This window comes from Ictalurus punctatus, chromosome 14 (assembly GCF_001660625.3).
Source record: "Ictalurus punctatus breed USDA103 chromosome 14, Coco_2.0, whole genome shotgun sequence".
In the NCBI taxonomy this organism is placed as follows: Eukaryota; Metazoa; Chordata; class Actinopteri; order Siluriformes; family Ictaluridae; genus Ictalurus; species Ictalurus punctatus.
Window position 1 is genome coordinate 28900086 of NC_030429.2, and position 16469 is coordinate 28916554.

The 16469-nt window shown below is 42.8% G+C and overlaps 1 protein-coding gene across 7 annotated transcripts in view; it reads left to right on the forward strand.

The window, feature by feature from the left end:
• fhod3a (formin homology 2 domain containing 3a) overlaps nucleotides 1-16469 on the forward strand; it is a 46965-nt gene that overhangs the window by 24688 nt on the left and 5808 nt on the right. For 5 of the 7 annotated variants that reach the window (XR_008397848.1, XM_017485142.3, XM_053685761.1 and 2 more), the window contains 15 exons: nucleotides 271-414; nucleotides 2727-2923; nucleotides 3151-3186; nucleotides 3648-3758; nucleotides 3839-4108; nucleotides 4412-4474; nucleotides 4553-4681; nucleotides 6680-6730; nucleotides 6837-6991; nucleotides 7471-7776; nucleotides 8156-8934; nucleotides 13233-13391; nucleotides 13503-13685; nucleotides 13860-13979; nucleotides 14208-14369. Coding sequence is in view for 6 of the 7 variants with exons in the window: in XM_017485142.3 (XP_017340631.2) it covers nucleotides 271-414; nucleotides 2727-2923; nucleotides 3151-3186; nucleotides 3648-3758; nucleotides 3839-4108; nucleotides 4412-4474; nucleotides 4553-4681; nucleotides 6680-6730; nucleotides 6837-6991; nucleotides 7471-7776; nucleotides 8156-8934; nucleotides 13233-13391; nucleotides 13503-13685; nucleotides 13860-13979; nucleotides 14208-14369 (2865 nt within the window). In the remaining variant the exon portion in view is untranslated. The remainder of the gene's footprint in view (nucleotides 1-270; nucleotides 415-2726; nucleotides 2924-3150; nucleotides 3187-3647; nucleotides 3759-3838; nucleotides 4109-4411; nucleotides 4475-4552; nucleotides 4682-6679; nucleotides 6731-6836; nucleotides 6992-7470; nucleotides 7777-8155; nucleotides 8935-13232; nucleotides 13392-13502; nucleotides 13686-13859; nucleotides 13980-14207; nucleotides 14370-16469) is intronic. The other 2 variants (XM_053685763.1, XM_053685765.1) reach the window with 2 other exon arrangements.

The following is a 16469-nucleotide window of genomic DNA, read 5'->3' on the forward strand; positions in this document are numbered from 1 at the left end:
TCTTTCTCACACTCTCTCTCTCACTCTCTCTCACTCTTTCTCACACTCTCTCTCTCACTCTCTCTCACTCTCTCTCACTCTCTCTCACTCTTTCTCACACTCTTTCTCTCTCTCTCACTCTTTCTCACACTCTCTCTCTCACTCTTTCTCACACACTCTCTCACTCTCACTCTTTCTCACTCTCTCTCTCTCTCTCGCTCTCTTTCTCTCTCTCTCACAAACACACACACACACACACACACACACCTCACACATTCTGTCTGTGTGTAGACTCTGGCAGCTCTGCCTGATCAGGATTCGTTCTATGACCTGGTGGATGTTCTGGAGGAGCAGGGCATAGAACTCGTGACCTCACGCTACAGCACACACAGGAGCACCGATCCTGAACTCCGGGAGCAGATCAGAATATATGAGGTACAACACACACACACAACACAACACAACTAGGGATGTCACGAGAACCGATACTTCAGTACCAAGTCGGTACCAACATTCTTAAAACGTGATGGTACTTGGTTTTCTGCAGTAGAGTGAGTAAAGATTGTGACGAAAGTACCGGGGTTGCAATTCTTCCGGAACTGAAGGGGGCAGCAAATACACGCAAGTGTTTTAGTCAGTCCACAAGTGGTGAAGAAGAAGAAGAATGCCTACAAGCACACGGGAAAAACTACAGAAGATTAGCTTAGCTTAACAAGTTTAGCTTTAGGAAAAGAGAGGAAAGCTCGTATGGGTTTCCGGTGTGCAGCTGATGCGATCGTTCATTTCAAACAAAGCGAGGAAACACCTGGAATTTGGCGAAGCTCCTGAAACACAGGCTCTATATTATATTTGTTTGAGGCAGCTGCATTGTGGCGTGAAACCAGCTAACGTTACGCTCCATGTAATGTTAGCGATAGCCAGTTATTTGTTAACGACGCTAACGCATTGCAGTGTGATGAACTACCTCCTAATGTTCCTCCATCATCTCCATTCAGCCCGGGTCCTGTCAGATACACGTAGTAGTGTCACTCATAATTATTCACATGTTCATGCTTCTAATAAATCTTTTCATCCTGACACCAAATCAGTGAATGTAAACTAATGCTTGCATTCGGAGTATAAGGTGTGTGTGTGTGTGTGCGTGTGTGTGTGTGTGTGCGTGTGCATGTGTGCGTGTGTGTGTGTGCGTGTGTGTGTGCGTGTGTTTAGGAGTGCACCTTGGCACTTGGTATTAGTCATTGTCAGACAGTGTTTGATAACTAAAATATCCCTCTCTCTGTCTCTCTCTCTCTCTCTCTCTCTCCCTCTCTCTTTCTCTTGCCCCCCCCCCCCCCCCCTCTCTCTCTCTCTCTCTATTTTTGTCAGTATCAGCCAGAGGTGGATGTCCTCCAGGAGTTTGTAATTTAATTTCTAAAATTTTTTATTTGTATTTATTTTTAAACCACACCGTGGTGTCGACTCTGGTATGGAGTATCGTGTACTTTTGGTGGTATCGGTACCGACTACTAGATTTTTGGTATCGTGACATCCCTAATACACACACACACACACACACACACACACACACACACACACACACACAGTTTCCCCCCTGATGAAGTCCTGTGTTGAGGTGGAAGTGTGTTTTGGATCGTTGTCTTGCTGCATGATGAAGTTCCTCCTGATTCATTCATATGCGTTTCTCTGTAAACAAATGTTTATAATATAGGTGACAAAATGTTCCTGTAAACTTCTGAACTCATTCTGCTGCTTCCATCACGAGTTCCATCATCAATAAAGATTAGTGAGAATGTTCCAGAAGCAGCCATGACACTACCTCCACCATGTGTCACAGATGAGCTTGTATGTTCTGGATCATGAGCAGATCCTTTCTTTCTCCACGCTTTGGTCTTTCCCTTTGGTAGAGGTTCATCTCGGTTCCAGAACTTTTGTGGATCATGTCTGTATTTCTTTGCGAATTCCAATCTGGCGTTCTGAATCTTACTGCTGATGAGTGGTTCGTATCTTGTGGTGTGGTCTCTATATTTCTGCTCTCGAAGTATTCTTCAGTGGACTGTGAGACCTTCACCCTGCCCTGTGGAGGTTGTTGGTGATGTCACTGTCTGTTGTTTTGGGGGTTTTCTTCACAGCTGTCACAGTGTTTCTGTCATCAGCTGCAGTTGTTTTCCTTGGCCGACCCGTTCAGTGTCTGTTCACTGAGTACACCAGCGGTTTCTTTCTTTTTCAGGATGTTCCATGTTGTTGTATTGGCTATACCCAATGCTTGTGTAATTGATTTTCGATCTTTTCTCCCATATATATCTCTCTGCTCTTCATGATGACTTATCCAGTTTAATTTTTTGTTTTGTTTTTGTTTTTTTACAGCTTTTTTTTTTTTTTTTTACAAATCCAGGGCTCAAACCGAGAGTATATGTTCAGAGCTATTGTTTAAACCATCCATCTGGTTTCTAACAGGACACACCTGTGCAGCAAGAAACACCTGTCAGTCACATGTTCCAGTGTTTTTATCACTTGAAAAATGGGTGGGCTAAAACAGAGCCTTGTTTAACACGTCTAGATGTTAATATGAGGAAATAAAAGCTGAAATTCTGTTCTATGGTCTAATATTCTGCTTTTAATCTCGAACTCAAATGTGTTTGGTGTATAGCAAAAACAAAAGAATTGGCCTTGCCGTTCCAATACTTTAGGAGGGGACTGTACATTTCAAAAATTGATAGACACATTTCATTTTCCTGTTGATCCTCCAGGTAACACTTCAACATGAGGATGGTGATGATGAGGGTCAGGCCCTGCCCACAGACCTCAGGTCCACTGTGGGCAGGGCTAAGGGTCAGGGTTTAGAGAGACGCCGCAGTCGTCGGCACTCATTGGGCAGAACAGGCCACGACTCCCCTTTAAGCCCCGAATCCTCACATAGGACAAACTTAAATAGGAGTGAGCAGAGGTAAGAAATACACAAATACGCACACGCACACAAATACGCATACACACACACACACACACACACACACACACACACACACACACAAATGCAAACATTTATTCTCAACATCAGAGAGAAGTATTTCTAACTCCAACAATTCAACAACATTATGTCAGTATGTGTACAGATGTGTGTGCTTCAGTGTGTGTGTATCGATGTGTGTATCAGTGTGTGTGTGTGTACTTCAGAGCAGCATCTAGTGCATTGAAACCTCTGCCTGTCATGTAAGTCCACATGTGCTGTATAAACCTAAAGTACACTCCTCTCCTATTCTACACACACACACACACACACACACACACACACACACACACACACATTAAATGATCTCATAACACTAGAGTGTGTTATTTAGAAATTTCACACCATTAGCAGAACACCTGTAGTATTAAATGTAGTCCTGTGTAGTACACCAGTAGTAGTGAAGTACTAAATTCACTTCTAACCCTTCACACTCCAGCTCACATCAGCAGCAGGTAATCATCAGCATCAGTATTTATTCCTTCGCTCTGTTTTCTGTTCACATCTTTGTGCCTGTTACTTCCTACACTCTCTCTATCTCTATGATCTCAGTCTTTCTCTTTTACATATTTCTTCCTGTGTGAATTGTTTTGGTCATCTCTTACTTCTTTCTACCGTCCACCCATCCACATGTGGCCTTCCTCATCCCTCCATCCCTCCACAGAGAGGAGGAGTATGAGGAAGGGGAAGAGACTCCACTTACAGAGTCAAGCTCAGATGATGATGGTGACGATGAAGAGGGAGAAACTAAACCTTTTAGTCATAGTGTTATCAGGTAAAAGATAAGTGAGTCTAGAATTCTCAGCCGCTTTGAGTTCATCTATGCAGTTCTAATCTAACACTCGGGTATGTTAGTGAGCAATCAGATCGTCCCAGTGCAGATGTAGAGGAGGAGAAGTGTGCGGAGGTTTCTGAGGGCTATGTCAAGCCACCATCTTTGCTAGCATCTTTACTATCCCAGCGCAAGTCCTCAATCACAGTTCCACCCTGCTCTGAGATGACTCCACCCCTCCGTGGCTCCACCCGCCCACAGAAGCTCCTCCCGTACATCCCACACTCTCCATTTCATCTCTTTTCCTATGACCTTGAGGAGGACGTGGAGCAAAAACAGAGGAACAGTGAAAGGTACACAGTTCTGGGAGAGAAAATGGACGCCTTGGAGTGCTTGTGACTGATGACACTGACTTCTTCACCTGTGACCTGTGATCTACACAACTTTATATCCCACCACCCTGTAACTTCAAAACAGCTTGAAATGAAACCATTTTATTAAAATCACTTATAAAGTGTGTCTTGTCTGCACTTTGTGCTTGTTTTAGTTTTTTTTACTTTCTCATCCTCACAACACACAAAGCTTTAGATACTTTGGTCAAAACATTTTGTTATCTAATCTCTCTCTTTGATTTTCTCTTTTTTTCTTTCTCTTAGGCAGGTGAGATCATTTTCCACCCTTAGTGCTCCACCTACTCCCAACAAACAGCAGAATGATAGGTAAACACAGACATATACACACTTTACACTTCTGATCCTTCTGAAGCTCTCATCATCCCTCTTTCTTCTCCACATCAGGCCTCCTCTTCTTCTGTCCTCCTCCTATCGGCAGCATCAGGAGTCCCTGGCAGCGGAGAGAGAGAGGCGGAGGATTGAACGGGAGGAGAGACTACAGAGGATAGAGAGAGAGGAGAGGAATCGACACAGGTCAGCTCCACTCACTTCCTCTCTTTACTTTAATAACAGTCACTCATTTCATTCCTTTATTCATTGAAGGATCACCATTTCTGTTGTTGTTGTTATGACAACAAGCTTTAGCACAGGTTTATTGACGCATTATTCAATATTCAGAGTCAGGAATAATTCAGAGTTAGCCTAAGATCAAAACAAAGTCCAAGAAAAGCCAAAATATAAAAATGGCTATTTTAGAAGAAAAAAAAATCAAAAGGGTTATTTGGGTGGTTAACAGTAGCTTTGTGAAGGGACCTTTTCTGAAATCAAAGCCAGTAAGGGTTTCGTCAAACCATTAAGAGTTCCTCTAGAAGATCCATACAGAAGAACTGATTAGTGTAACACTGGAAACCAAAATGATTTTGCAAAGAAGACTAAAGCCAGTTTTACTCTGTGAGTTTTCAGTGGTATTTTAAAACGATTCCTCGTCACACCGTACGAGATCCTGTACAATAAACTCTGCTGAGAGTTCTATAGCAGAGTGATAGTGTGTGTTCTCCATGTCAGATTATAAGATGAAGATCCTCTAACAGTAGATCTGTTATTAAAGGAAATTACTACGTTCTGCATAAACACACAAATAAATATCTAATGATCTATCACTTTACAAAAATGTTGAGATAACCCTGGCTAAGCTCGGCTGATTTCTGTCAATTTCAAGTCTACAAACAAAGCATCATCACTTAAGCCCTGCTGAGTTACTATGGCAACATACCCTGACCAGGCATAACATTAAAACCACCTGCCTAATATTGTGTAGGTCCCACTTGTGCCACCAAAACAGCTCTGACCCGTCGAGGCATGAAGGTGTGCTGTGCCATCTGGCACCAAGATGTTTAAGTCCTTTAAGTCCTGTAAGTTTGAGGTCGGACCTCCATGGATTAGACTTGTTTGTCCAAAACATCCTACAGATGCTCGATCAGATTGAGATCTGGGGAATTTGGAGGCCAAGTCAACACCTTGAACTCTTTGTCATGTTCCTCAAACCGTTCCTGAACAGTGATTGCAGTGTGTGAGGGAGCGTTACCCTGCTGAAAGAGACCACTGCCATGAGGGAACACCGTTACCATGAAGGCGTGTACTCGGTCTGCAGCAGTGTTTAGGTAGGTGCTACGTGTCAAAGTAACATCCACATGAACGCCAGGACCCAAGATTTCCCAGTAGAACATTGCACAGAGCATCACACTTCCTCCACCGGCTCGCCTTCTTCCCATAGTGCATCCTGGTGCCAGATAAGCGACACACACGCACCAGGACGTCCACGTGATGTAAAAGAAAACCTGATTCATCAGACCAGACCACTTTCTTTCATTTCTCCATGATCCAGCTGTGATGCACTGTGTGTTCGGACTCCTTTCTATAAGAGCTAGCATGAACTTTTTCAGCAGACAGGCTTGCCTTCCCTCCTCACACGCATCAGTGAGCCTTGGCCGCACAAGACCCTGTCACTGGTTGTCCTTCTAAAATAATGAAACTATATATTTTTTAATTGTTTTCTATCAGCAAAGAATACAAAAAATCTATAAAATGATAATAATAATAATAATAATAATAATAATAATAATAATAATATTAAAGGGTGCACACTGGCTTAGTGGTTATCACGTTTACCTCACACCTCCAGGGTCGGGGGTACAATTCATTTGTGTGTGCGGAGTCTGCATGTTCTCCCCGTGCTGCGGGGGTTTCTCCGGTACTCCGGTTTCCTCCCCCAGTCCAAAGACATGCATGGTAGGCTGATTGGCGTGTCTAAAGTGTCCGTAGTGTATGAATGGGTGTGTGAGTGTGTATGTGATTGTGCCCTGCGATGGATTGGCACCCTGTCCAGGGTGTACCCCGCCTCGTGCCCCATGCTCCCTGGGATAGACTCCAGGTTCCCCGTGACCCTGTAGGATAAGCGGTATAGAAGATGGATGGATGGATAATAATAAATAAATAAATAAATAAATAAATAATGTAATGATCTCTCTGTAGTCGGGACTATGCTGTGAACAGGGAGGAGGCTCGATTAGCTCGGGAAGAAAGGTGAGTGTGCCCCTATTTCGGGTGTCAGAATTTCAACAAAAAAAAACTGTGGACTTCATCAATACCCTCTGATTTCCTTCTTTCATCCTCTCTATTTTTCACTCAGATTTAAAACTGCAGAAAGGTTAGCAGCAGAGGAATATGAGCGAGAACGAGCACCTCATGGCTTCTCAGGCATCTGTCAATCATCTCAGGATGACACACCCACTTTTGCCATGTCACAGGAGGTTCTGGATGTGTCCACTATATCACACCTGCCAGGTAATTGTTTATTGATGGCTGTGGATGTTCTTCCTTGGATAGCCTAAAGACTACGCTTGCCAAAAACAGTTTACGGCGAAGTCTCAAACACTGAACAGTCAATAACTTCATTTGTTACAATAGACAAAAAGTTAAATGTGTGTTAAAGTTCCTCTAAACACACTTAGCAATGCTTGAGTCCCTTCTGAGTCCGGTTCCTCTCAAGGTTTCTTCCTCATATTATCTCAGGGAGTTTTTCTCACCACCGTCACCTCTGGGTTGCTCATTAGGTATAAATTTAAAAACTAAAATTCATATCCAGACTTCTGTAAAGCTGCTTCGTGGCAATGTCCATTCTTAAAAGTGTTATAAAATTAATAACTGCATTGAATGTAATTGAATATATCATCATCAAATATCAAACAGTCCACTTGTGAAGGCACAATTACATCAAACAGTTATCTCCAAACACTTGCTTGTTCTCTTCGGCTTTCCCACAGACGACGAGTTAGAATCAGACTTGCTCTCCCACTCAGAACCTGAGCAAAAGGAACATGAGGAGGAAGAAGAGGAGATCAGTGCCGAACAGGTCATGGAAGAAGCAGAAGAAGAAGGGGAGGAACCTGTAGAGGAAGGGGAGGAGCCTGAAACAGAAGTGGAAGAGCCAGATAACAATACTCAGGATACAGAAGTGGAAGATAGTGGAATCTTGAGCGATAAAGAACGACAGGATGAAGAAGTGAATGAAAAAGATAACTGCTCGGCATCTAGTATATCATCCAGTAGCACTCTGGAGAGAGAGACAGGTAAAGCAGGAAATACATGTGGTATTCAGATAAAACGGGTAAAGGGAGAGAAACAGGTGAGAGAGGAAAGACAGATGGGGAGGTTTTTAGGAGTAAGAGGTAAACAGAGAGAGAGAGAGAGAGAGAGAGGGAGAACTGAAGGAGGAAAGACAGGTGATGGAAGAGAGACCTGTATAATTAAATAACAGAAGATGTACTTGTGTTTAAATAAAACTGATCAAATTTGTTTATAATGTATGTTGTAAGCAAACTTATTACTTATTTATTATTATTATTATTATTATTATTATTATTATTATTATTATTATTATTATTATTATTGTAACTTCTTCTTTTTCTTCTTTTTTTCTGATTCTCCTTCTTCTTATTATTATTTCAGGTCTGAGCAGTGAGCAATGTAGAGACATCTTAAATAGCAAACTCTTCATGCTGGACATGCTGTACTCGCAGAGCATGAAACCCAGTGAGGAAGAAGAGGAAGAGGAGGCAGAGAATGAAAAGGAAGCTGGTACACAAGAAAATGAAAGTGTGGAGCCACTGGTGGTGGGCGGGTCTAATATGAGTGAGGAAAACAGCAGTGAGAAAAAGCTTGAGAGTGGAACAGTGCGAGCTTTTGCTGAACGCTTTGGAGACCTTGTCAAAGGGCTGAGCTCTCCACCAGCTGAAATACAGGAACAGCAGAAGCCCCTCCCTCTCCCACCACTTCCACCCACCAAAACAGAGTCTGACCATATATGGGATCAACTAATGGTGAAGCCTCATGAGCTGCGCATCAGAGACATTGACTTCACCGATTTGGGTGATGAGGATGATCAGGATATCTTGGATTCAGGAGGTTTAATTGTGTCAGAAACTCTGGCTCCACCCCCACCTCCCCCTCCTCCATGCCCCTTCAACACTGCCCCTCCCCCACCCCCTCCAGCCCCTGGAGCTGGGCCAGCTCTGCCTCCTACCCCTCAACCAGAGTGTTCACTCTTCCAGAAGAAGAAGAAGACAATCCGTTTGTTCTGGAGTGAGGTGAGGCCGGACGAGTGGAGGTTTCTGGGATTAAGAAGGGGACACCTGTCCCTCTGGTCAAAACTGGAACCAGTGAAACTGGACATGAGCAAACTGGAGCACCTATTTGAGAGCAAGTCAAAAGAAATGAATGTAATCAAGGTAACCATTCCATAATTTTATTTACATTCTGTAACTTTCCATTTGCAGAATGTAGGGGATGATGGTGTGTGATGCAGGATGTTGGTGTTTGATTTAGGGTTGGGGTAGGGTTACTATTATGCAAGTGTTTGGCTATAGTAACCCTAGCCAAACTCTAACGCTCGCATAATAGTAACCCTAGCCAAACACTAAAACTCCCCCAACCCTAACACTCGCATTATAGTAACCTAGCCCAACCCTAACTCTAGCACAATAGTAACCCCAGCCCAACCCTAACAGTAGCATTATAGTAACCCTAGCCAAACTCTAACGCCCGCATAATAGTACCCTTAGCCCAACCCTAACACTAGCGGATGTTGGTGTTTGATTGAGGATGTTGCTGTTTGATAGATATGTTGGTGTTTGATGCTGAATTTTGGTGTTTGATGGGGATGTTGGTGTTTGATTGGGGCTGTTTGTGTTTGATGAAGATGTTGGTGTTTGATTGGGGATGTTGGTGTTTGGGGAAGTTGGTGTTTGATTGGGGATGTTGAATGATTGGGGATGTTGGTGTTTGATTGGGGATGTTGGTGTTTGATTGGGGATGTTGGTGTTTGATTGGGGATGTTGAATGATTGGGGATGTTGGTGTTTGATTGGATGTTGGTGTTTGATTGGGGATGTTGGTGTTTGATTGGGGATGTTGAATGATTGGGGATGTTGGTGTTTGATTGGGGAAGTTGGTGTTTGATTGGGGATGTTGGTGTTTGGGGATGTTGGTGTTTGATTGGGGATGTTGAATGATTGGGGATGTTGGTGTTTGATTGGGGAAGTTGGTGTTTGATTGGGGATGTTGGTGTTTGGGGATGTTGGTGTTTGATTGGGGATGTTGAATGATTGGGAATGTTGGTGTTTGATTGGGGATGTTGAAGGATTGGGGATGTTGGTGTTTGATTGGGGATGTTGAATGATTGGGGATGTTGGTGTTTGATTGGGGATGTTGAATGATTGGGGATGTTGGTGTTTGGGGATGTTGGTGTTTGATTGGGGATATTGGTGTTTTCGGGATGTTGGTGTTTGGGGATGTTGGTGTTTGATTGGGGATGTTGAATGATTGGGGATGTTGGTGTTTGATTGGGGATGTTGGTGTTTGGGGATGTTGGTGTTTGAGGATGTTGGTGTTTGATTGAGGATGTTGGTGTTTCATAGGAGAAGTTGGTGTTTGATTTGGGATGTTGGTGTGTGATGCTGAATTTTGGTGTTTGATGGGGATGTTGGTGTTTGATTGTGGATGTTGAATGATTGGGGATGTTGGTGCTTGGGGAGGTTGGTGTTTGATTGGGGATGTTGGTGTTTGGAGATGTTCGTGTTTGATTGGGGATGTTGGTGTCTGGGGATGTTGGTGTTTGATTGAGGATGTTGGTGTTTGATTAGGGATGTTGGTGATTGGGGATGTTGGTGTTTGATTGGGGATGTTGAAGGATTGGGGATGTTGGTGTTTGATTGGGGATGTTGGTGTTTGATTGAGGATGTTTGTGTTTGATAGGAGATGTTGGTGTTTGATTGGGGATGTTGGTGTTTGATTGGGGATGTTGGTGTTTGATTGGGGATGTTGAATGATTGGGGATGTTGGTGTTTGGGGATGTTGGTGTTTGATTGGGGATATTGGTGTTTGGGGATGTTGGTGTTTGATTGGGGATGTTGAAGGATTGGGGAAGTTGGTGTTTGATTGGGGATGTTGGTGTTTGATTGGGGATGTTGAATGATTGGGGAAGTTGGTGTTTGATTGGGGATGTTGGTGTTTGGGGAGGTTGGTGTTTGGATTGGGGATGTTGGTGTTTGGGGATGTTGGTGTTTGATTGGGGATGTTGGTGTTTGATTGAGGATGTTGGTGTTTGATTGGGGATGTTGGTGTTTGATTGGGGATGTTGGTGTTTGATTGAGGATGTTTGTGTTTGATAGGAGATGTTGGTGTTTGATTGGGGAAGTTGATGTTTGATTGGGGATGTTGGTGTTTGATTGGGGATGTTGGTGATTGGGGATGTTGGTGTTTGATTGTGGATGTTGAATGATTGGGGATGTTGGTGTTTGGGGAGGTTGGTGTTTGATTGGGGATGTTGGTGTTTGGGGATGTTCGTGTTTGATTGGGGATGTTGGTGTCTGGGGATGTTGGTGTTTGGATTGGGGATGTTGGTGTTTGATTGGGGATGTTGGTGTTTGATTGGGGGTGTTGGTGTTTGATTGGGGATGTTGGTGTTTGATTGAGGATGTTTGTGTTTGATAGGAGATGTTGGTGTTTGATTGGGGAAGTTGATGTTTGATTGGGGATATTGGTGTTTGATTGGGGATGTTGGTGATTGGGGATGTTGGTGTTTGATTGGGGATGTTGGTGTTTGATTGGGGATGTTGAATGATTGGGGAAGTTGGTGTTTGATTGGGGATGTTGAATGATTGGGGATGTTGGTGTTTGATTGGGGAAGTTGAATGATTGGGGAAGTTGGTGTTTGATTGGGGATGTTGAATGATTGGGGAAGTTGGTGTTTGATTGGGGATATTGGTGTTTGGGGAGGTTGGTGTTTGGATTCGGGATGTTGGTGTTTGGGGATGTTGGTGTTTGATTGGGGATATTGGTGTTTGGGGATGTTGGTGTTTGATTGGAGATGTTGAAGGATTGGGGAAGTTGGTGTTTGATTGGGGATGTTGAATGATTGGGGATGTTGGTGTTTGATTGGGGATGTTGGTGTTTGGGGATGTTGGTGTTTGAGGATGTTGGTGTTTGATTGAGGATGTTGGTGTTTGATAGGAGAAGTTGGTGTTTGATTGGGGATGTTGGTGTGTGATGCTGAATTTTGGTGTTTGATGGGGATGTTGGTGTTTGATTGTGGATGTTGAATGATTGGGGATGTTGGTGTTTGATTGGGGATGTTGGTGTTTGGGGATGTTAGTGTTTGGATTGGGGATGTTGGTGTTTGGGGATGTTGGTGTTTGATAGGAGATGTTGGTGTTTGGGGATGTTGGTGTTTGATTTAGGATGTTGGTTTTTGGGGATGTTGGTGTTTGATTGGGGATGTTGGTGTTTGATTGGGGATGTTGGTGTTTGGGGATGTTGGTGTTTGATTGGGGATGTTGGTGTTTGGGGATGTTGGTGTTTGATTGAGGATGTTGGTGTTTGGGGATGTTGGTGTTTGATTGGGGATGTTGGTGTTTGGGGATGTTGGTGTTTGATTGGGGATGTTGGTGTTTGATTGGGGTTGTTGGTGTTTGGGGATGTTGGTGTTTGATTGGGGATGTTGGTGTTTGATTGAGGATGTTGGTGTTTGATAGGAGAAGTTGGTGTTTGATTGGGGCTGTTTGTGTTTGATGGAGATGTTGGTGTTTGATGCTGAATTTTGGTGTTTGATAGGGGATGTTGGTGGTTGGTGTTTGGGGATGTTGGTGTTTGATTAGGGATGTTGGTGTTTGGGGATGTTGGTGTTTGGGGATGTTGGTGTTTGATAGGAGATGTTGGTGTTTGATTGGGGATGTTGGTGTTTGATTGGGGATGTTGGTGTTTGATAGGAGATGTTGGTGTTTGATTGGGGATGTTGGTGTTTGATTGGGGATGTTGATGTTTGAGAGGAGATGTTGGTGTTTGGGGATGTTGGTGTTTGATAGGAGATGTTGGTGTTTGATTGAGGATGTTGGTGTTTGAGAGGAGATGTTGGTGTTTGGGGATGTTGGTGTTTGATAGGAGATGTTGGTGTTTGATTGGGGAAGTTGGTGTTTAATTGAGGATGTTGGTGTTTGATTGGGGAAGTTGGTGTTTGATTGAGGATGTTGGTGTTTGATTGGGGATGTTGGTCTTTGATTGAGGATGTTGGTGTTTGATAGGAGATGTTGGTGTTTGATTGGGGATGTTGGTGTTTGATAGGAGATGTTGGTGTTTGATAGGAGATGTTGGTGTTTGATTGGGGATGTTGGTGTTTGATTGGGGATGTTGGTGATTAAGGATGTTGGTGTTTGAGGATGTTTGTGTTTCCCTCTGCGGAATGTTTGTGGTTAATGGAAAATGTTGATGAATGTTGGTCTTTGATTGAGAATTTTGGCATTTGGATTTTGGAGAATGTATGTGGTTGATGTATAATGGTGCATGCTGTTTTTCTGATGGTGTATGTTGGTATTTGAGAGTGTGTGTTGTTGAGTAAGAATGCTGTGTAGATAGAAATGTTGGTGTTTTTATGCATTTATTTGTAATCAGTTCATTTTGATGGCGTTTAATATGCTTACTAGAGATCTTTTTCTTTCTTTGTAATAGTCTCACATGTATGTTGTGTTTTTTAGAAAACAGTAGTGGATAGTAAAAGGCAAGAGATCATTGTCCTGGATTCCAAACGCAGTAATGCCATTAACATCGGGCTCACTGCGCTCCCTCCACCACGAACCATCAAAGCCGCCATACTCAACTTTGATGAATATGCACTCAACAAGGAGGGCATTGAGGTGAAAAGTCCATAGTCATGTGCACACACAGTCACATTTACAGTATAATGGTGAGTTATAAACTATATAGATTATACTCACCAATCATTGCTCTTTGTGTCTATTCTGTAGAAGCTCCTGATGATGGTTCCAACTGAAGAGGAGAAGCTGAGGATTCAGGAAGCTCACATGTTGAATCCTGATGTTCCTTTGGGCAGTGCTGAGTCCTTCCTACTAACTCTCTCTTCCATCAGTGAACTCTGTGCTCGCCTCCACCTCTGGGCCTTTAAAATGGACTATGAAACCATTGAAAAAGTGTGTGTGTGTGTGTGTGTGTGTGTGTGTGTGTGTGTGTGTGTGTTTGATGGGTTTAAATTTTGGCTTTGCCTGTGAGGGCCTTGCTGATGATCCCTGCTCAAACTGTTATACTTTGAAATTGAAAGTGCATTGTGGCTAATAATTTAATTTGTGGTGTTTCCTGTTTGGCAGGAAGTGGCAGAGCCTTTACAGGACCTGAAGGAGGGCATGGAGCAGCTGGAGAAGAATAAGACATTCCGCTACATCCTCTCAGCTGTGCTTGGTATTGGAAACTTTCTCAACGGATCTAAAGTGAGTGATGAGTACTGTTAATAGCACTAATAGTGGTTAGCAAAACAAATTAGTTTGAGGTATTTGATGATGCCAGTGTTGCAGTGTTGCTCGCATGGGCCCAAAGTCTTGTTTTCTACTTTAGTACTTTAGTTTCTACTTTTTCTACCTTTGTTAAAACTAAGGACAAATCCAAGTAAGCCAAATGACAGTTTTGATTTGGGCATTTGTGTCTGTTTGTGTGTGTAGGCTAAAGGTTTTGAGCTGAGTTATCTGGAAAAGGTTCCAGAGGTGAAGGACACAGTCCATAAACAATCTCTACTGCACCATGTCTGTTCAGCAGTAGTGGAAAACTTCACAGATAGTACAGACCTTTACTCGGAGATTGGCGCTATTACACGCTCTGCTAAGGTATACACACACCTGCAAGTATACACATAGTCAAAAATTTGCTGGAGGTTTATCAGCTTCCTTCTGAGGCAGGGCCCTTCAAAACATTCACATACTCATACTCACTTAGGGGTAACAGAAATATACTTTACAGAAATATATAAGATCCGGATATAATTTTTACATTTATAAATGTATCCCTAATGAGCAGCCAGAGGTGGTGAGGAAAAACCTTCTGAGATGATATGAGTAAGAAACCTTGAGAAGAACCAGACTCAAAAGGGAACCATCAGGATGACACCGGATATAAATTAATAAATCCCTTCCATAACTGTGTACTACAATAGTGCAGTTGTGTAACCAGGACATTCATTACAGTTTTAACATGAAGTTTTTTTGTTGAACTTCTCCACTGTTCACTGATGGAGACTTGTGCAAAACTGCCATCTTCATCGTTTCTAAGCGTACGTTTAGGTTGTACATTTGGGGCCTTCCTCAGCAGCAGTGAGTGATTTCCAAGTGATGAGAACTCAAATGAGATGTAGGGCATCAGGTTGGATCAGGCAGATCCGGAGAGCAGCAAGGGTCAGGATTACTGGTATCTCAGGAGTAGCATGTGAAATGATGAGATGAAAGGAAACATGCAGAACATGTAGTAAACCTATGTGGACACAGGGAGAACATGTGACACTCTGCACAGACAGTAACCCAAGTTCAGGAACCCACTGCACTGTGCCACTCTACAATCATGGACAAAAAAGTACACACTCCTTCAATTCTCTGTTTTTATTTATCAGGGCCTGTGTTCCTCACCAACTTCTATAAACAACAAATTACCTCAATTACAGATTTCAAGTTGTATTGTTGTATTCACCCCCCAATCCCCCACCCCGAAAAACTTTTTTTTTTAAAAACAGTCAGAGCACACCCTTACTACAGCAGTCATTAAGACGCAATTAGCAGCCAGGTATTACTAATGAAATGCACAAGATTAGTTATCTTTAAGAAAGATGATATTTTGGCAGTTTGGTGTTCTGGAGCACTCGGGTGTGTGTCTACACCATGCCAAGAAGAAAGGACATCAGCCATGACCTCAGAGAAGCAATTGTTGCTGCTCATCAATCTGGGAAGGGTTATAAGACCATCTCCAAGCTATTTGAAATTCACCATTCTACAGTGAGGAGGATTGTTTACAAATGGAGAGCCTTGAAGACAGTTGTCAGTCTTCCCAGGAGTGAGTGTCCTAGTAAACTCAGCCCAAGATCAGACTGTTTAATGCTCAGACATATAAATAAAAACACACTATCTACATCATGTGACCTACAGGCCTCTGTACACACACAGGGCGGTTGTGTCTCAGGTGGTAGAGCGGGTGTTCCACTAATTGTAGGGTTGGAGGTTCGATTCCCGGCCCACATGACTCCACATGCCGAAGTGTCCTTGGGCAAGACACTGAACCCCAAGTTGCTCCCAATGGCAAGTTAGCGCCTTGCATGGCAGCTCTGCTACCATTGGTGTGTGTGTGTGTGTGTGTGTGTGTGAGGGAATGGGTGAATGAGACACAGTGTAAAGCGTTTTGGATAAAAGTGCTATATAAGTGCGCCATTTACCATTTAGTATATGTTCATGATAGCACAATCAGAAAAAGTAAAGAGAGTTGTAGTTGCTCCCAAACTTATTCTTCTGGTCAGATTAAAATGTACGCTTCAACTGATGTTTGTCGTTTCTTTTATTGCATTCCTTCACAACTTAAGCGCATTCAATCACCGTCAAACACTGTGAAAAATGTGTGAGCCTTCCGACCAGAAATCTAGATGTAGCTGTAACGCTTTACTGTTTAATTATTCTCTTCTTTAGCACCTAACTCTGTGTACACCGTAGCACCAAAAACTGCATACGCATTTTTGCACTGCTATTAGTTAGGCTAATCACATGACCACAGTAACTTAAATTAAATGCAGCTCACTAGTTTAACCTGTAGGTGTCACTATTTCTGCAACCCTTGTAAAACAAAACTCACATATCATTATTATTAATATTTACATTGCATTATTGTAATAACAACAACATAACAAATAAATACTTTAAAGGCTTAAAGAAAGAAAAGATCCATACATGTTT